The sequence below is a fragment of the Amblyomma maculatum genome, chromosome 11 (assembly GCF_055883805.1).
Source record: "Amblyomma maculatum isolate TAMU_Amacu chromosome 11, ASM5588380v1, whole genome shotgun sequence".
NCBI classification, from domain to species: Eukaryota; Metazoa; Arthropoda; class Arachnida; order Ixodida; family Ixodidae; genus Amblyomma; species Amblyomma maculatum.
The window spans coordinates 39580329-39601741 of NC_139354.1; the positions used below are offsets into that span (position 1 = coordinate 39580329).

The window sequence follows — 21413 nt, forward strand, 5'->3', positions numbered from 1 at the left end:
AAACCTTTGCATTCATGTTATCCCTAGGCCACGCAGGCACGTTCATATGGCTCGGTTAAAATGGGGATTTATATGTGGGCTGGTAGCTTACACTATCGCATCATCTCGAAGGTGGGAGTGATAACAGAGAGAAACAGGTGCCGTAGTGGAGGGATTCGGACCACCTCGCGATAGAGGCTTTCGCCTCATCGCAGTTTAGTCATGCGAAGTGCCCCCTAGAAATTTTAAACAATAAGCGTTCAGTTTGAGAACAGTAGTAGATATTGAAATCAGGGGCATCGAATGCTGGCTCTCTTATTTGCAAACTCCGACTAGAATTTAAAAGAAAATAGGTCGCAATTTCTAAAACAAAAACTTTCTTTGCGCTATTTAATACCCATTGCTTACTGTGTTGAAGCGAAGTAGTACGACGGTGCATAAACGGGCAGTTTCATTAAGTGTGAAAATGTTATTCCATTTTTTTTTTCAGCCACTGAGGCAAAAAATGGTAAGTATGTTTCAGAATTCCGTTTAATTTCGTTGCAGAAGGACGAATGGTTGTCCCAAAATGTGTCGCGAAAAAAGAGAATTGGCAGGGCTAAGCAGTGCCGTTTAGTGCATATGAGTCAGCTCAAACAAAACATTAGAATCCCTTAAATATATTCCCTCTGCGCCATAACTAGTCAGGAAAACAATCCCATATATCGTTGATTTTAGTTGTTTTTTTTTTTCATAGCACGTGTACCTTCTTACCTGCCGCATTTATATAAGGTGCATGTGTTTTTCCAAGCATGGTTCCTTTTTGTCACTTCTACGTTGTTTGGCTATTGTACCCTCTTCTTCAGGACATGGCAGGCGGGGTTCACTTTATACTTTATTTGTCTGTTTCCATGCCCTTCTCTCCTCCATGCCGAAAGCATTTGAGAACTGTTCCTCTGCAACATTATACTTGATTAGGACCCGTTGGAACGCCTGTCCCCCTTCTAGAAAGGTTTGTCAGCATAGAACCTGCTTTTGGTGCTGACTCATCAACCACCTCGCATTGTAGTTGTTTCTGCTGCTGCAGTTTTTTTGTTTACGTTTTTAGGCCACAGGGTCAACAGTTCCAGGCTGAGAAATACATACCGAAGGAACTTTTCTCACTTCTTGACTTACTTCTTTCTCCCCACTCTATCTTTTCTTCCTGGGAAGCAAAAATATACCTACACCTCTACCTGTGATGTTCGCGCTGACCAGATGAAGACCAGTCTAATTTCCGAAACTTTGGCTAGGCTTGCGAACTGAGGCTCCCCCTCAACCATTCTTCAGTGCTCTTTCATACTGTGTAGCCATCATCTTTCTCTCGTTCCATCTTGGATAACTAAGCGAGAGATATTGTTCGATCTTAATATGAGCATTTGTGCAAATAATAAATAAAAAAAATTATTTTATTACTTATCAATTATACCGTAAACTTCCTAATTAATCCCTTATTGAACAGTTACATGTGGGCTTGAGAGTTCGAGACCGTATCACTTTTCTAAAGGAAGAAAAATTCATGCCCTCTATCCTTTTAGTACGAGGAAATTCGTAGCATTTTTTTCTCACCAGAGCCCAACAAATGCAGAGGAAAATGGTGCTGACACTACGTTTCCTGATAACGTTTTGCATCACGTACTGTTTCATGTTTCAACTACATGCGCTATCGCCCCTTTTGACGTTAGTTTCCTGGCTTCGCAGTTTAATGCAAGGAAAATGGTCCCTCTTATTTGCTAACTCATTGCTTGCTATTTCGTACAGCAACGGAAAAGGACGTGCATGAGACAGCTCAATAGAACACGCAGTTCGAATTTGGCGATGTTGTCACTGCAACACGTAATCATCGCACGTCCCGTTTCCACCAAGCTTACTGCATGTCTGATGCGCTTAAGTTCGCTTTTATGCAAAAAAAAAAAAAAAACGCGGCAGCTTTCCTCCTACTCTGACGCTTTATATATGACTCTTCCTTCTGTTGAAAAAATGATATGATCTCGTGTTCTTCAAGGCACTCAATCTTTCTTTTTCGCTAACCTCAGAATTCGGCTCTATGGAACGTTAATTACTGAACAAAATATTTCCATTGTGTTATGAGGATAAAATGAAACTGTTCTTTTGTCTATTTAGACGTCTCTATATTGTAGAATGTGTCGCTACAGCAGTCGATGTGACATGGTTCTTTGGGTAACTCGTGAGACACAAAGCCGTATACGCGAAACAATCATGCGGTGACTTCTTTTACCTGGTCTAGACATTGTACTTGCAGGACGTAATTTTCAATAATAAAGATTTGAAGCAACGATTTATTTTCGTACGAGTTTAGCTTGCCATTAACCTATATATGCTGCCTTCTTATGTAAGCATAAACATGGGGACACACAATAATTGCAAAATATTGTTTTTGTTCCAGCTGAAACCGATGTCGCAGAAACTCGTAAGTCTTTTCAATTTTAAAATAACAAAATCTAGAGGGCACTTTGGACCCCTATGTTGTTGTTGTGGCTGTAAGAAGAAGGATAAGAAAATGCACGGGCCTGCTATTGGCTCTGTAGCTGAGCTACCTCCGCTTCGATAAAAAATGTAAAATTGAACTCAATTCCGGCGTTATAATGCAACATAGTTCAAGATTACGTGCTTACTCAGCACAAGAAAGACTTGGCTACTTTCTCGAAACGCCTTCATATCTTTGCCTTCTCGTCCCTGTGAACGGCAGAAAATTTTGTAAATAAATTCGAACATTGGGCAATACCGCACGTTTCAGATAAGATAAGCCAAAGATTAAAAAAAAATTATTTAAACAACGCAGGCTTGTGGAAGTAGTCGCATATAACTAGCCGCCATCTTGCGCGCGAGAAGTAGCTTTAGTTTGGGTTGGTTTGGTTCGTGCGGTTTAACGTTCCAAAGCGACCCGAGCTATGAAACACGTCGTAGTTGAGGTGTCCTGAAACTTACACTAACTGGGGTCCTTTAACAACCAATGAAATCTTACTGCACCTGCACGCCTTGCTGACTGCCTCCACTGAAAAGCGGCCGCCGCGGCCAGTATTCTATCCTGTGTCCGTGGGCACAGCATTCGATCATACAGTACCGCTGTAGGACTATATACTGCCTAAAATTGATATTTAGTTAACTCTTTCCCTACCATCGGCAAAATGGCCGTTTTCTGTAGGTTTCAGTAGATTTTTTTTTTGTAAAAACTATCATGTCTACAATTTTATACAATACACAAAAAATAAAGCTAAATAGATTCGGTTTTTAGGCATATAACTTTGAATTATGAAGTTGTGGGTGGTAACACTTAATATAATTTCCCAAAAACCAGATTTTAGAAAAAGAGAGAACAAAACTGGAGGAAATGCACTTGTAAATGAAACAACAAAAATTTGAAAATATTTTCGAGATATACAAAATGCGGAGCATTATATGGGCCGCTCCCTATGAAAAAATAAAAGTGCAGTATTGAATAGTGTTCTTGATTAATATTGAGCCATCAACGAGGGCCGCTGGTTGGCCAAACGGTTGCCCGGTTCCCTTCTTGGGCAGAACGCCCCTCCCTGTTTTGTGGGAGGCAAGATATCGTGCCCAAATGATGATGACACCCTGGGAATGAGGTAAATGACACCAACAACACTAACAAAACATCCAAAGTGGTCCCAGACGCATGAAAAACAGGCCAACAAAGTGTGGCCGCCATGTTCCGGACTGGTTTCCATCGTAATCGGAGTCGGAACTCAATTCTGACGATAAGGTAGCCTCTTCAGAGTCACTGTTGCTTGCGTCAGCGATAAAATAGATCATACACAGTGCAAAATTGTGAGATTTGCGACATTTAGAAGCCTGCGTCATCGATACGGATGCCGCGTCGTCGATGTAGATGCCGCCATTATCGCATGCGACTCCGACGCTGCCGCGTGTTTGGAGCGCGTCCAAAAATAGCCACTTCACTGGAAAAATTGTAAACAGCATTAAAATTAGGCTTTAGTTACCCGAATACATGCTAGATGGCGTAGCGTGTCTGTGAGCGACGCGGAAAGGTTCAAAATTTGCTCGCGAAGTCATTATTAGCGGACCGGAGTGCTGCAGTTCGTGTTTCGAGTTGGTTTCCGTCGTCAGCAGGGTCGGAAATGAATTCTGACGATGATAGGCAGCATCTTCAGAGTCGCTTCTGCTTGGATCATCGATAAACGCGATCGTAGATAGCACGTAGTCTTCATATTTGCAACGTTTCGAAGCCCGCGTCGTCGACGCGGATGTGACCATTCTCGCATGCGACTGAGACGCTTCCGCGTGTTCTGAGCGCGCTCAAAAATAGCCGCTTCTCGCGGGAAAAATGTAAACAGTATCAAAACCGAAACTTCAGTTATCCGACTACACACTAGATATAATAGTCTGGCAGTGAGCGACGCGGAGGGGTTAAAAATCTGCGCGCGAAGTCATCGTTAGCGGGCTAACGAATGCTCAATGAGCGCGGAAGGGAAAGAGTTAATTAGCTAATAAGTTCATAAATAATTGCAAAACAGAAATTCGCTTGTGTTGCGCAACCTGGTTGCCAGCAATAGGCAACAGGGTTCCACCACATACGTGCCTCTAATATATAAAATTACTTTTTAACATTTGGCTAGAATTGTCCGGGACGCCAGGCGTATCTAAAATAGAAGAATGAGACTTGCGGGCTTCGGGTAGTGGGTTCTGAGAAAACGTTTAAATTACAAAAACTTTTACATATGTATAAAATAACTTTACGCATCGCAATGGAGTTCGCGAGGAATAGATGTTTTAAAAGCAATACCTGCTGCTCTGATAATAACTCGTAAACCATGGTTTTTCTTACAGATCAACCAGAAGTATCAAGGACTCGTAAGTGCCTTAATATATAAGCATGTTTTTTTCAAATTTACTTTGCGCGACATTTTAAGCTAAATTAAAATTCCAGTTATTATGCAAATTCACACCTATTAAACGTACGGACAGAATCATTGAACACTAAAATATTTGTTTAATGTCTTTTATTCAAGCAGACGGAGCATAAAAGCCACAAGAACTTCCACATTCCATCCTATCTTAAGTAGTTGGTGTGCGCCTTTAAAAGAATATTGGACATACTATATGCATGCATTGCAGATGACATTTTGCTGATGATTACAGTTTCCTCAATGCAAAAATTGAGAGCAACGTTCACTAATTTGGGGTTTACTGTATGCTGCGGAGAACATGAGTGAGGCATGAATATACCGACTCAATTATTTAAATAAAGTGTAGATTTCTAAGCTAAACCGCAACAGGAATTCGCATTAGCCTGCTCAGGTCCCTGGTGCAGCATGGTGGCCATCATGTGCATTATATAGTTAATGATTCCAGCAATAATCAAGTAGAATTGACTAATAAACATTTTCATCATTTAAAGGGCCGCCGAAGAGCTATTTCAGTAGGTATCCCATTAGTCCTCGTTGTAAAAGCAGAAATGTGTTAGCTAGTGCCACGAGCTTCGTTACCTATCGGCGATCAAGAATAACGCTCCTCTTCTTCGCCTGAATTCAACGCACACCAGTGTGCAAGAATCAAATAAAGCAAACAAGCTGCGTCGGCGCACCGCAACATCCCGTTCCGCCCGCTCACTGGGGAGCGTCCAATCACTGGGCCCGCCCTACATGCCCCGATGACGTCGTATGGGAGGCTTGCGCGCGGGAATGTGTCACTCTAATTGGTTGCGAGTGGTCATGAAGAGCACCTTTTAGAAGTACTTCGTAAATTGTGAGCTCTACGACAAGCTTTCGACTCGAATGCTCGCAAAGATCCTCTCTATGATTTTCTTGCATCAGAATAGTGCCGCAAGTAATGTTTCAGGGGTCCTTTATTAGCACAAAATTGTAGTGCGAAATTGAAAGACGTCAATTTCAATGTCAGTGCTCTCTTTAAAGCTTTAATAAGCAATGCGATTTTAAGTATCGAAATCAGAAATTCGCCTTGGAACCTCGTTATGTGGCTTTCTCCAGCACACGGCTGCTTTGCAAGAATGCATGTGACGTGATATAAATAGGAGCATAGGAGATGTCACATACGGTGGAGAAAGAATATACATAATCGCCTCACAATCGTGAATCGTGAATGTTTACGCTGTAACATCCATTTAACGGCTACCTTGGTATGGAATCCACGGATGCAGATAGCTGGATAACAGGTATTACTTGTTTTTAATCAAAAAGATATAAGCAGATAAAATCACTTATATCGCTTTATAAGATCTAGCCCTGCGAAGCAAGCTCGAGGGCTCCAAATACTTCCGACCACTCGCGTGGCTCTTTATCGTGCACTGAAATCGCACCGCACACGGACGCCTTGAATTTAATCTCCATCGAAAGGAAGCCGTTGAGGCTAAGATGAAATCAGGGTCGCATGCATATATATAATCTGCTGCAGCCTATTCTGCATTTTACCACGCACAACCATTCATTAACTCACACCCCTTCCTTCCCAGTTGTTGATCGCTGTAAATGAAGTATATACGCATGATACCAGCTGACTGTGGGGAAGGGTAAATGTGGGGAAGGGTGACTGTGTGGATGCTAAGAGAAGTCAGACTAAGTACGAAGCAGTTACAGACATTTAGGTGCGTGGATGAGATAAGGAAGTTTGTGGGGATCAGCTGGCGCTGAGTAGGGACTATGAGAGAGATATCTGGGAAATGATTTTGCCCTTCAGTGGAGTATGATGTTAATGAAAAACATCAAGTCATCATAGATCATATCGATAACTTTCATTCTGGTGTCGACAGTTTAAGTAACCATTTGTTCTTTAAACCCTTGAGCTTATCCTGAAGGAAATTATAGGCATTATTTTGCCGATTTTGAGGTAATATGTAAGTGGAGCAGCCTTGTTCAAACCAGCATGTCAGCCATCACATACTCACCCACGTTCGGAGAAAGCGTTAGCAGTGGCTTCCGTTGTTTTAGAAATTGATCACCGTAAATTTGGCATCCCGCAGCTTGTAAAATGTTGAAATGAAAAAACAAATTCACGACCACCGCTCATAACGTGCGCCCCAGTGTGGTGGAAGACTTGTTTATCTTCAGTCTGTGGTATTTTTTCTTGCTTTAGCCGGAGAGGAAAAAATTCGTAAGTACCACCGAATGTTCCTCTCAGATGGAAAGTAGTTCGGGGAAGTGGGAACGGTAAGCTTGAAGCACCAAGTTTACACATTTCTTGGAAGTTTGGAGTTTCTTTTTTTACCTAAAATGACTCATAATTTTTTAAATATTAAGAACTATATGGATACGATTTTGGCAACTACTTGACCCATTCATTGACCTTCCGTGCCGTCCAAGCCAACGAAAAAAAAAAAAGCCAACTGCTAACGTTGTGCGTTCGTTTTATTCAGCCAGATAAATAAAACTACGGCTGAGAACAAGACACACGATTCGTATAGCTTTATTACTCTCTATAAACATATAGTCTATAGAGAAGAAAGGCATTTTTACATGCATTTAAAAATTTGTGGAGTGCAGGTCTTTCAAATTATTCCCAAAAGTAATCTTAATTCTTGCTCATTCCTGGTAAGAACAAAGATATATAATTCAAGCCTCTAAATTTCGGACTTATGCCTTCATTCCTGTAAGAAGATTACTGTGCATGGGTAGATAGTCTGATGATCTTAAGTTAGACTGTGTATGTACAATTTCGTACTAATAAAAAAACTACAAGAAAAGTATAATTTTCTTTCTTGTATGAACAGCGAAGTAAGTGTCCTTATACCGCAGTGCGTGTTCTTATTTCGGGGTCAAAGAATTAGGACTTCAAAAGCTTACTTTATATTATGAAGATGAAGAAACAGTCGCCTTTAATCTAGTCAAGCGCCTAAACTATTGGCGCCTACGTTTGACTTTAATATTTATTTTTATTCTCAACAGCTCACAAGCTCAAGCGAAGTGATGCAATAAAGGGAACGATATGTACAAACTGTTAATCCACCAATGTGTGAGATTAGGCAAGAGTGTATCATTCCAGTCGGCGTGTAGTGCGGGTAAAAATGAAAACTTAAACACATCTGTCCGTGAAAATAAGCTGTTTGTGAATATAGATTAGTCGAATATGCCCATAGCATTGAACAAATATGATTCAGAGTTCTAGATTTTTATTAATAAACACGCAAAGTAACCGCAATTATAAGTTTCACCTTAGCTGTTCAGTACGTTCAATGTCATTGCATTGTATTATTTGCGACGGAGTGTCATATCGGGGGAATTTTGAACGTATATATGAGGCGAGTATGAGTCTAGTGAATTAACTACTTGTGCCACTTGCTGTGCAACTGCTCAATACCCCTTTTTTTAATTCACGCTAAAAATTTGACACACCGGAGTGGTTATTTGAAAGTTTGTTCATCGCATTGGCAGCGGTAAGTTCAATTAGTTTACAACAGGATGATGTCATATATATTGAAGGGAAATATTCTGACGATGCACGGTAGCCTTTCTTGAACACGACGCACATTCAGTTCAAGCATATTTTCATGCAGCTTGACTAAACACTCAGGCAGAGCACCAGGAGGTGCGTAAATTGCGTCTAAAGAAAATTGTGGTTCCAACGCCTGAATTTTGGGCGTAGTTAATCAGGACTGAGATCACAACAGTTTACGAGTAATCCACCAAAACCTACATTTTTTAAAAGCAGTTGGCTATACGTAGACAAGAAGGTACACGCACTATTCGTGAGCCTCATATTATTCCGACAACCTGCAGTTTATCCAGCTCACTCATTTCCCCCATTGCACAGGCTGTTACGACCAAGCATCCGCATTTGCGCGCTCTATTGTTCGCCTGTGGGCATGGATAAGTGCTGTGAATATGTGGTGATGGTCCAATGGCTCTAAGTGAGCCTGTTTCCAGGAATCCTGTTTTGTAAGCCTGTTTTGCTTTGTGGACACTCTGCAAATGCCAAATTGACCCTGCCAAGAGAACGTCTGGAAAAACACAAAGAAACGTCCCCCTGCGGGAAATGCAGGAAGTGCTTTCTTTCTTTTGTTCACCCTTCCAGTCGATAAGCCCTATCGTCCAGTGAGGAATGCCTACTTTCCAAAGGAGACGACAGAGTGACATGTCCGCTGACGTGCAGGACAAGAAAGGAGCATGACGCATACAGCCATTAAGTGATTTCCCAGGAATGCAGGAAAGATTTGCAATTGTCGAAAACGGACAATGCTGGGAGCGGATGCGGCGCCACGTGCACTCGGGTTTCTGAGAAGTAAAACCACTTGTCAGAACCAGGCTGTGGTTTCTTTGCTGAAGAATAGAAATGTACCTCCTCTCCTCGCCGTTCCCAAGCTTTTCCCGCCAACAAGTGATCACGCCCAACGAATGAATGCCGGACCAGTCAGTGCTTCAGACCATCAGTGCAGTGATGTGTTCGATTGGATGCCGATACCTGAGGGGCGTGCCCTGGATTTGGTTGGTCAGCATCTTCAGAGAGGGGCTGGACATAGGGGGTTTTAAGGACGCTGCAGAGCACGAAATGTCGCTCTGGGCCCTGGGTAAACGGCTCATCCAGTCGCTTCTCGCTATGAACTCTTAACGCTTGCCATTTTGCTGATGTACCCTTCTTTTTCGTGTAAATAATCTTGTAAATAAGTTTCTCAAAGTGCCATTAAACCTGCTTGTACATATTTCACCAACTTCGAAGATTCAATCCTACTTCAACCCCGAGTCTCTGCACGCTACCAAGTGAAGGCCGGGTCGACGTAGCCCCAGCGTCACGACAACTGGTGACCAGCGTTGGGATCTGAATCTACAAGCCACAACATCTGATGACTGGAGGTGGGATCTGGATCTACAAGCTACAACATCTGGTGATTCGAGGTGGATCAGAATCTACAAGCCACATCTTGTGATCGGAGGTGGCATCTCAAGCAACAAGCAGGCGCAACAATCGGCCAACAAGAGAGCAGCTCGGAACATCGATCGCATGTGTGGGTGAGTGCTTGGCTTTTCTTCTGATGTGGACCAGGTTCTAGAACAGGGTTAGATTTTAGAACTGGTAAAAAGTGTTGAAACGCCTTTAGGTTTGGTAGTTTGCACTGTTGTTTTGGAAGTAGCCGACACTCGGAGCGATCATGGACCTACAAAAGCTGCAGAAACCGGAACTGTTGCAATTGTGTGAGGAATTGGGAATTGATACAAGAGGTTTGGCACGAAAACCTTTGATTATAAAGGCAATCACAGATTTGGGAGCCGATGATGAGGAGCTCAGTGAAGCATGGAACCTCATCGCCCAAAAAAAGGAGGAGCAGCTCAGACAGCAGAAAGAGCGGGAAAAAGAGGAAAAGAGGCGTGAGCGTGAACTTGAGAGGGAAAAAGAGGAAAGGGAGCGCGAACGTCAGAGGGAAAAAGAGGAAAGGGAGCGCGAACGTCAGAGGGAAAAAGAGGAAAGGGAGCACGAACGTGAGAAGCTTGAAAGAGAAGCAAAAAAGCTGGACCAAGAAATTGAGCTCCGGAAATTAGAACTAGAGTTGAGCAAGAGGTCGGGCGATTGTCCCCAGCTAGCGGTACCTCATCTCAACAAGGAGGCAGATTTCAAGATGTCAAAGTACATGCAGCCATATGTGATAACAGGGGATATCGGTCTGTATCTGGCTAACTTTGAGCGAACCTGCGAAAAACTGTCCTTCCAGCGAGACACTTGGTCTCAGAGATTATTGACGGTTCTGCCCAGCGAGGCAGCGGAGGTTGTCGCGCGGCTAAGCAAGGAGGACGCGGACAACTACGAGAAGGTCAAAGCTTGCCTTCTGAGAAAGTATAGGCTTAGCGCCGAGGCGTTCAGACAACGTTTTCGGAACGCTACTAAGTCCAGGGACGAGAGTTACCCTGAATTCCTGTACAATTTAAGAGTAAATTTGGGCGAGTGGCTAAAGAGCACAGATTCCTACAGTGATAGGGACGCTGTAGTCGAGCGAATTCTTTTGGAGCAGTTTTATAACTGCCTCCCAGAAAAAGAAAGAAATTGGTTACAGGACCGAGGCGAAATTAAGTCGGCAACTGAAGCTGCCGAACTTATTGAGGAGTATGCTTCGCGCCGACAATTCAGCAACCCAGCAGTGGATAGGCCCCGCAATCCCAAGTTCAGTGTGAAAAACCGTCAGGAAAGGCACTTTGCTAGAGTTGGAAACGAAGAAATGAAGGTTTCTTCAGGCAAATTCCCTAGAAAGGACGGCAGTGAGAAAAGTGGGGAAGTGACCAACGTGCAGAACACAAAGAATAAGCTTGAGGCTAGGAAGCCGCTCACATGCTTTAGGTGTAATGAGAAGGGTCACATTGCCGTCAACTGCCGGAAAGAAAAGATTGCTTTCTCGTATGTCAGGGACTGCGATGAAAATATGCAGCTTTTAGAACCCTACCTGCATGACCTAGTAGTCAACGGGAAGCCTTGCAAGGTACTGCGCGATTCGGCCGCAACGATGGATGTTGTCCATCCGGCGTATGTATCGCCTTCCGACTATACAGGACAGTGTGCATGGATCCGACAGGTAGTTGAGGAACAGAGTGTGTGCTTGCCGATCGCGAACGTGGTCATCGAGGGCCCTTTCGGCGAATTAACAACCGAGGCTGCCGTTTCAGGAAAGCTTCCTAAGTGCTATCCGTATTTGTTCTCCAACAAATCGGACATGCTGCTGCGAAAGAGGGGCATCCTTTTCGGAGACAGAGTTGTGCAAGCCTTAACACGTTCAAAGGCGCGAGAACTAGCTACACTGCTCATTCCAGAAAAATCCACAGCGGAGGAAACGGCAGTTAAAACAGTGGTAAATGCGGAAGATAGCAGGTCAGAAAACTTTGAGAGCGAGGCATCTCAGATATGTCAACTTGAAAGGGAGCTTGATGAGACGCGGAATGAGGACGTTCTTGAGAGTAACCTCTTGCCGCCAGTGTCTAGTAATCTCACGAGACTTTTAAGTGGAACCCGAGAGGACTTAGCTATAGAGCAAGCCAATGATCCCAAGATACAGGAGATAAGGGAGCGCCACCGCGCCACTAAGACAGCAAACAATATTTCTTTCGAGATGAGAAAGGGAGTGCTGTATCGCTTATTCAAGGATAAGCGCGGAGTAGAGCGGGACCAATTAGTCGTTCCCCAAAAGTACCGCGGAGACTTACTGCGACTTTCCCATGGCAGCTCGTGGTCATGTCACCTTGGAATAAAGAAAACAAAGCAGAGGCTGTTGCAAGAATACTATTGGCCTGGATGTTTTAAGGACACGGAAAATTTTGTACGGTCATGCGACACGTGCCAGCGGGTTGGAAAGGCGCAAGATAAGTGGAAAGCTCCGATGGTGTTAGTACCAATCATTACCGAGCCGTTTCACCGGTTAGTAATAGATGTAGTTGGGCCACTTCCTGTGACAGAGTCAGGGTACCGTTATATCCTCACTATGTTATGCCCAGCCACAAAGTTTCCAGAGGCTGTTCCGCTGCGCGAGGTGACGTCCGAGAGTGTAGTGGATTCGCTGCTGTCAGTGTTTGCACGAGTTGGATTCCCTTCCGAGGTCCAAAGTGATCAGGGTAGCGTTTTCACGAGTGTCCTCACCACCTCATTTCTCGAGCGATGCGGCATTAAGGTAGTGCATAGCTCGATCCATCATCCGCAGAGCAACAGCGTAGAAAGATGGCACTCTGTTCTCAAACGAGTCCTGAGGGGACTGTGCTATGAAAACAAGCGCGAATGGGATACCTGCCTGCCTGCAGCGCTTTTCGCTTTGCGGTCAGTGCCGCACGAATCCACTGGATTTAGCCCAGCCGAGTTGGTGTACGGAAGGTCACTGCGCTCACCTTTGCGAATGGTGCGCGAAGCCTGGGAGGGGCGCGGAGAAGACCCAACAGTAGTAGAATTCATTCTGAACCTCTTGAATCGCTTACATAACACTAAGGAACTCGTTGAGGCCAGCATGAAGTCAGCCCAGGCTCGTTCCAAGGTGTACTATGATAAGACAGCCCGTCAAAGGACGTTTTGTATCGGGGACCAGGTGATGTTGCTGAGAAGTTCAAGGCAGAATAAGCTCGAAGTACAGTGGGAAGGACCGGCTGAAGTCGTTGCAAAGCTTTCTAACACTAACTACGCAGTGAAAATTCCCGGTAGGCGTAAAGAAGTGCGCATTTATCATTGCAATCTTATGAAGCCTTATGTGCAGAGGGAAGCCGTGGTAAATCTAACGTTAAACCTTCCCGAGGAGATGGGGGACAACTTGATTTGCCTCAGCGGAAAGGGAAGCAACGCTCAGGAGCTTCTCAAAAAGACGGAGCAGAGAGGAGAACTAAAGAAATCCCAGCTGTCCGATCTGGGCGAGATAATAACAGAGTTTGAGGCCTGCTTCGTGGACAGGCCAGGCAGAACTGATTTGACTGAGCACGATATTGAGCTGACTTCAGACGTGCCAGTGCGATCAAGGTGCTACCGATTTTCTCCAAGGCAAAGAGAAATTCTGGATAGGGAAGTAACTCGCATGCTGGAATTGGGAGTAATAAAACCCTCGGAAAGCGATTATGCTTCGCCTATGATCTTAGTAGAAGCTCCAGGTAAAGACCCTAGGCCTGTGGTAGACTACCGAAAGCTAAATTCTCTCACCAGGGATCAAGTGTATCCTATTCCGAATATTGAGGAGAGAGTAGAACAGGTCAGTAGAGCGGCATATGTGACTACGCTGGACCTTACTCGAGGATACAGGCAAGTACCGCTCACTGAACGCGCCAGCAGATACGCGGCTTTCGTCACTCCGACGGGCAGCTACCAGCCAACAATGATGAGTTTCGGGCTCAAAAATGCTCCATTTTGTTTTTCCCGACTCATGGATAGGGTTTTAAAGGGGTGTGAAACATTCGCGGTGCCTTATTTAGACGACATTGCGGTTTTTTCCGACTCATGGGCGGACCATATGGTACATCTAAGAGCTGTACTGAGCCTTTTGCGTGAAGCTGGACTAACCGTAAAGGCCGAGAAATGTTGCCTGGCAAGGGCGACCGTGGACTACTTGGGTCACAATGTAGGTCAGGGTTTCAGGAAACCCAGCGAGATTAAGATTTCTGCGGTAGCAGACTATCCGCGGCCGAGCACGAAGACGGAAATTCGAGCATTCCTGGGTCTGACAGGGTACTACAATCACTACATCCCTAACTATTCAGCTTTGGCTAGCCCTCTGACCGACGCTCTCCGCAAGACAGAACCGACAAATGTAGTCTGGGACGAACAAAAGGAAGCCTCCTTCGTAAACCTGAAGGCTGTGCTGATTAGCCGTCCGGTATTGCGAGCTCCAGACTATGGCCGAGAATTCACGGTCCAGTGTGATGCCAGTGATCGAGGGTTAGGTGCTGTTCTCTGCCAGAGAGATGACGACGGTAATGAGCACCCCGTGCTCTACTTGAGCAGAAAACTGAGTACTAGAGAGAGGGCTTATTGCGCGTCAGAGAAAGAATGCGCTTGCATTGTATGGGCCATTCAAAAATTGCAGTGCTATCTTGGAGGGGCCAAATTCACCGTAGAGACGGACCATTGTCCCCTGGCTTGGCTGCAAACTGCGACATCGAAGAAAAGTCGCCTTCTTAGGTGGAGCTTGATTTTACAGCAGTACAATTTTGAAATAAGATACAAAAAGGGGAAGTTAAATGGGAATGCGGACGCGCTTAGCCGCTCTTTCTAAGCGGTCCGAGATGTTCCTCACCATGTATCCAAATTGATAATCAGGTTTTTTTTTTTTTTTCGTGCGCTTGTATATGTGTGGCTATGTAAAGCAGCACGTTTGGTTTTCTAGGAATACGTGGGTCCTGAACGTCTTGAGAGTGGGCTTTTCTCGAACAACAATGGCAGTTTTCTTTTAACCTGGTCTCTTCAGACGGGAGCCGAGTGCTTGCTTCGACATGTGGTTGAGTTTCAGACAGCTCGAGCAATTTGGCCTACAACAATCAAGACAACGCGACAAGCAACAGCGAGCTTCAAGCGTTCACGTGCAGGCCATTAAGTCGTCTCTTCATGCAGCAGCTGGGACTGCTGCCCTCCGAGACTCTTCTGGCGGGGGAGGAGGCTGTTACGACCAAGCATCCGCATTTGCGCGCTCTATTGTTCGCCTGTGGGCATGGATAAGTGCTGTGAATATGTGGTGATGGTCCAATGGCTCTAAGTGAGCCTGTTTCCAGGAATCCTGTTTTGTAAGCCTGTTTTGCTTTGTGGACACTCTGCAAATGCCAAATTGACCCTGCCAAGAGAACGTCTGGAAAAACACAAAGAAACGTCCCCCTGCGGGAAATGCAGGAAGTGCTTTCTTTCTTTTGTTCACCCTTCCAGTCGATAAGCCCTATCGTCCAGTGAGGAATGCCTACTTTCCAAAGGAGACGACAGAGTGACATGTCCGCTGACGTGCAGGACAAGAAAGGAGCATGACGCATACAGCCATTAAGTGATTTCCCAGGAATGCAGGAAAGATTTGCAATTGTCGAAAACGGACAATGCTGGGAGCGGATGCGGCGCCACGTGCACTCGGGTTTCTGAGAAGTAAAACCACTTGTCAGAACCAGCCTGTGGTTTCTTTGCTGAAGAATAGAAATGTACCTCCTCTCCTCGCCGTTCCCAAGCTTTTCCCGCCAACAAGTGATCACGCCCAACGAATGAATGCCGGACCAGTCAGTGCTTCAGACCATCAGTGCAGTGATGTGTTCGATTGGATGCCGATACCTGAGGGGCGTGCCCTGGATTTGGTTGGTCAGCATCTTCAGAGAGGGGCTGGACATAGGGGGTTTTAAGGACGCTGCAGAGCACTAAATGTCGCTCTGGGCCCTGGGTAAACGGCTCATCCAGTCGCTTCTCGCTATGAACTCTTAACGCTTGCCATTTTGCTGATGTACCCTTCTTTTTCGTGTAAATAATCTTGTAAATAAGTTTCTCAAAGTGCCATTAAACCTGCTTGTACATATTTCACCAACTTCGAAGATTCAATCCTACTTCAACCCCGAGTCTCTGCACGCTACCAAGTGAAGGCCGGGTCGACGTAGCCCCAGCGTCACGACAAGGCCTTTGTTTTTGAATTCTCGATCACCACTCCGGCGCTTTGTCAGAGATTGTAGCCCAAACTCGTCACCCTCTAGCCTCTCCTCAATCGCGACAGGTTTGTAGATTGATTGCAATATAGCTCATAATCATAGCAGACAGGCCACACTGCTTCCACTTTCCCTGCAAAATAATTATTCAAGCACGAATGATAGCGTACTAAACACAAAGTACTTGGCCAGTCAATATTTGTAGTACGCCCACTATTTCTCACATAATACAGCTGATTTTGCAATTCGTCTATGTATGCGGGGCCTGATATCTCGTAACGATTTGGCCTATTAGCAGCGCAGTCATTAAAGGTTATATCTTCGACCACTTTGGTTTCTTAGGCGTGAACTGACATTACACATAAGACGGATGCCTTGCGTCTCATCTGAACCGAAACGCAGCCGTCACGGTCGTGATTGAACTCATTTCCTCTGGCTAACGAATCAAGCTCCCTATAATCCATTCAATTAACAATATAGCGTTACGTGCGTCTATAAATAAGCATGCCTCTTAGCGGCACCTATAGGTCTTCTGCCGAGATTTTTAGTTTAAAATTTGGCTATGTGGTAGAAAGACAGTGTTTTACAGTAACCAGTTGATTTTCTTACGCTTGCAGCACCGACTCAAAGTAAGTGTTTATGTTTCCCCTCTTCGAATTTGCTGTAGCGCGTTTCATTTTGCGAAGTGTAAACCTGTAGCATTCGCCAAAACTTATTCTAAAGATAACGTGCACTACGTCACTACATTTTCTTTGTAAATCTGGTATAAAATGAATCGTCGTGGGAGAACATCAAGGTTTCCTTTTTAAATCCGTTTCAATAAGACTAACATTGCCACAAAGTAGTATAACGGCATTAACATGGCGTGAATTTCTGAATCGTGGCAGGTACAGCATTGCGCAGTCGTGAGGTTTTCTCGTAGCAGCTCAATCGAAAGCTAAAAGTGCATGATACACCACTAAAGAAGTGTGTGTAATTAAATACAATAAAACGCTGCGTAATTACAATATTTATTTCTGCGTTATTAACACTTATTAGCTTCTCTTACGACGGAAGATCTCAAAGCAGCATAGGCTGTAATGGGCGACGAGGGCTATGACTAGGAGTTAATTTCGACCACTTCAGGTTCATTAACGTGCATTTGCGTCAAAAAGTAAATGAGTGCCTTGCGTCTCTTCTTCTGAAAGTGGCCACCAAATCCGGGGCATTAATCATAAGCGCTTAAACATAAGAAAGCGCTCATAAGTGTAGCTTTTAAAACATTTTAGCCAAAATACCACATCTGTAGGAACTAAAGATTCCGTTCACAGTGCAGTGCCTCGGCAAATAGATAGAATTGTCTCTCTGATTGGGTTTGTAAGTGAAACTTGACAATTCTCCTTAACATATTTTTTTTTTTTTTAGTGCTATCCGATATTTCGGAGGCGAGCCGACTCGTAGACGTCGGGTTTCTCTGAAACAAAAACAGATGCCTGAAAAACTTTCGATTTTTACTAAAATATTTGAGCGCTACTTATGCATGAGAAAGTGCACATGTTAAACCCTACCAACATCATGTGCACATGATGTTGGGAGGGTTGGTCCTGTCCTTTTTTTCTGTCTATATACCGTCTTTCTTGCTGATATTTGTTTGGCGCATTGTCCTCTGTGCTTTATTCTTGTTGCTCTCTTTCCAGGACGTGAAGACATCGAAAAAGCCATTGCGATCCGCCCATTAACCAATGCTGATGCAGCGGACTATGTGGATTGTAAGGACAGAGCTAACACTTTTAGTGCAGCAGTGTGTCTTGTGAGCCTACGGCTACCAAATGCGTAGTATATGTCTCTGTCGAATTGGCGAGGCTGTTTAAAGCGCACTAGGCTATCCTGCCCAAACGACAGTTGATATTGCGATTCGCCATTCATTCCACAGAAAAGATTAGGATGAACGATTTAGGCCTACGTTTAAAGAGTCAAAAGAAATGTTTCATTAAGAAAACAAGCGGGAAAAAAGTTTTGATTCTCAATACTCTTTACTCATTATTTGTTTTAGTTACGTTCCCTAGGGTCAGGCACAATGTTCTTCCGCATATTCCAGTAATTATTGTTCGAAATGGGATTCTTGTAGTGCTTATGGAAGTTATCGTCATTTCCAGTGCCGAAAATAGCTCCGATAACGCCACCTGTAACACCAGGTCGGGCAAGGTCTCCAAAGGCAATGGAGTCACCAAGCAAAGCAGCGCCTCCAGGTAAGAACAGGATATCTTTCACCTGTGCATATCGCTCTTATACCGGAAGGCGTGTTACGGGCCGATCATTCATGAGCCCTGCTGTGTGCAGCTACTGCCTCTGACATCAGATAGACCAGTTGTCGACTGTACTTCAACTACTTATGGCTCGTAAATTTATTCTGTACCATCTCTGCTGAGCGGACGAATAGCGTGTGGGATAGAATGTGTTCACACTTGCAGTCGCTTCTAAAATGGTGAATTATGGGACGACTGGGGCGATTTCTCAACTTTTCTTTGTTAATGATTGTCCCGTTCCTAATAACCTCATTATGTGCGCAACCCAAACACAACCCCAAGCTAATTTCAACATTTCAATAACGAAAATCACAAGACCAAACCGTAAAACCTTATCTCCGTGGTCTCCATGGTGTGACAAGGTTTGTGACGTCATCGGGTGATTCGCCAAGCTGCGCAGGCCTTTATGTTTTATCTCATGATTGCCGGGAGCCGTGCTATGCACCTTTGGCAACTATGCGAAGAGCAGAAATCAATTCCCCAGATACCAGTGCTGAAAGAGATTCATTAACAAATTTTGACCGAATGAGACGCCCTTATTGTCCGACCCGCTGCCACGGCAATCACTGGAGGAGCACAGCGGGCGTTGTCCTTTGAGAGATAGCTGCTGCCTGTTAAATGCCGAGGAGTGCGTACACATTTATTTTTATGCAGAAACTAACATTCATTTTTTGGTGGATGGAAAAAGAAAAACGAATTTAGGCTCTTTGATCATTACGGACTTTCTGGAAAAGTGGCGTAAACTTTCCCATAAAATCGAGTGAAAATTGTTGTTCACAAAAAAAAAAGAAAACAAATGTCTGTGGCAATTTGGACCACTGAAGTACGATGAGGCGAAAGCCTTTGTTTGAAACGCCCCTGATTCCTGCTTTACTGCGTCTGCTTGTTTATGCTGTGGTGCGACGTTCGTGTAAGCGCCAAATGAAACGTGCAGCATTAGACTTCCGATGGGGTTAGGTTCATATAGACGTGAATTGCGTGGTGATGCCATCGATCATGACCCGATGTGACGTTCCTCTCTGTTTTGGTCTTTTCTGCCAGTCCTAGCCTGAAATAAGAGATGAGGCAGGCTTTTCGCGTGATGACAAAAGCAAGAAACATTTCAGTGTAAATCTTTCTCTGACTCTGTCTTTTGTTGGGTATTCGGCTGCTGGTCATTTTAATTTTCAACTTAAGTGTTTATTGCCTCACACATCTTTTGCGAGATACCGCGAGATTGTGACGTCATCATCTGTGATGTCATCGGTCATGACCGTGTATGACGTCACGATGACGTCACATACGGTCATGACAGATAACGTCACTGGTGACGAGTTCACTCTTTCTCGGTATCTCGCGAAGAAGTGTCACTTCTCCCGGACGGACACTGACGAGACTATTAGGGTTTTCACCTCAAGAAGAAAAACGGACGACAGCGCATGTCACACTAAATACACAGGGCGCGTTCATTATGTGGAGCAGATTATGTCCCAGCAACCACTTAAGACATGAATACAGCATGAATGTTTCAAGCTGGGAATTGTGCCGAGATCCTTTACGATCATACATATTGTGATTGATGGGAATCGTCGTAATGTACTTCGGCATGTCCCGCCGGCTGTCCATAATATGTAAACTTTCAGATGCCTTCTTGAGGTTTTTTTTCCTGTGTTTCTCCTTGCTCAGCAAGACTTGCCGACAATTCTTTTGAATTTGCCTTAATCGGAACAGGCAGAGCTGGCGGAACATTATCGCCATCGCTCTTTTCATTGTTTCCAAGCACAAAAGCATCTTCCTCTTCAGAAATAACGTAGTACTCATCGGCTCTGTAGTTAGAATTGTCCAGTAAATTAAACTAAAACTACAAGGTGTCCTATGAAATCACATATTTTCTTCCTTTCTTCCACGTACGCAGAAAAGGCTGCGCTTTCTTATACACAACGGGGGGGGGGGGGGGGGGGGGGGGGGGGGTTCTCAGGCTAGCTTGCGTCAGCGTGAGCGTATGGCGCCTTCAAAAAAAAACATTTATAATAATGAAAACATTGAATTGTTGCCGTATAAGATACCCCTTTTGGGCTGGCACTCTATTCGAGCTTTTCTCTGCCTTTACCGAAACCCATTTCTCCTTTAGGGCCACACTTTGGTGGGCTGACGTTTCGATGAGTCGTTGTACTCGAAAAACGTTTGTACAGAACCTGCATTAAAGTGCTACTGAGCGCAGCTTTATCAATTTCAAAAGTTTCTAGAAGGTACATGTAACCTTCATAACATTCTACTGCTAAGTGCTCCAAGCAAGCACACGCAAAGTTTTTCATTGTTGGTGCGCCGAATGGCGTATACCATTCGGAAAAGTTGTTTTGACCAGGATGCTTACGGTATATTACGCCCGTTGTCGTCGTTGGGCAACGTCTGAGCACGAGTTTTTCATCACATCGCTCTTGGTGCATACACCACATCGCGCTCAAAAGAATAAACTATTATGTGATTCCGCTAAGATGTAGCGAACCCACTCTCGAATCACGTTCTTCGAGGGCGCCCGACGAGCCCATGGTGTCATAAGTATAGGAAGCCCTGTACGGACAACTGTATTGCGGACGAAGTACGGTGCATTCAGGTAAGGCACGTCACTTCGATGTTAAGAACCTCATGAAGAATATAAGTTTTGAAATTTGGTTTCGATGTGTGAACACAAACAATCTGCGGAGTTTCCTTTAACGCAATGTACACTATTATTGCAAAGTCTTCGAACCATATCAAAGCATTGGCAATGGTCTCGCAAGGCTTCTCGTAGAGCGAAATAAGTCGGCACTGGTGACGGCATAAGTTTTACTCTCCAGCCAGCGGTCTAAACTAAGTGTGTCTACTAAGACTGGCTTGAAGGGAAAGTCTGAGCCTTGAAGACTTCACAGCTAGGTTCCCTATGTCACCTGATTACTCCCAGAATGCGCAAACTTTCTAAAGGTAGCGTTCTTTCGTTCGGTCATCTGCCAGGTTTCCAGATGGGTTGCACCGCAGAAGCCAGCTAAATCGATAATTGTATACATCTGTCGCAGTGCGCTGTAATATTGAGGTACTTGCGGTGCCTTACGAAGGC

The 21413-nt window shown here is 44.5% G+C and overlaps 1 protein-coding gene across 1 annotated transcript in view; it reads left to right on the plus strand.

Moving 5' to 3' along the window:
* The window catches only part of LOC146173596 (uncharacterized), a 34507-nt gene that overhangs the window by 2516 nt on the left and 10578 nt on the right, over positions 1-21413 (plus strand). The window contains exons 2-3 of the mRNA XM_084585227.1: positions 470-487; positions 17732-17803. Coding sequence (XP_084441353.1) covers positions 470-487; positions 17732-17803 — 90 coding nt within the window. The remainder of the gene's footprint in view (positions 1-469; positions 488-17731; positions 17804-21413) is intronic.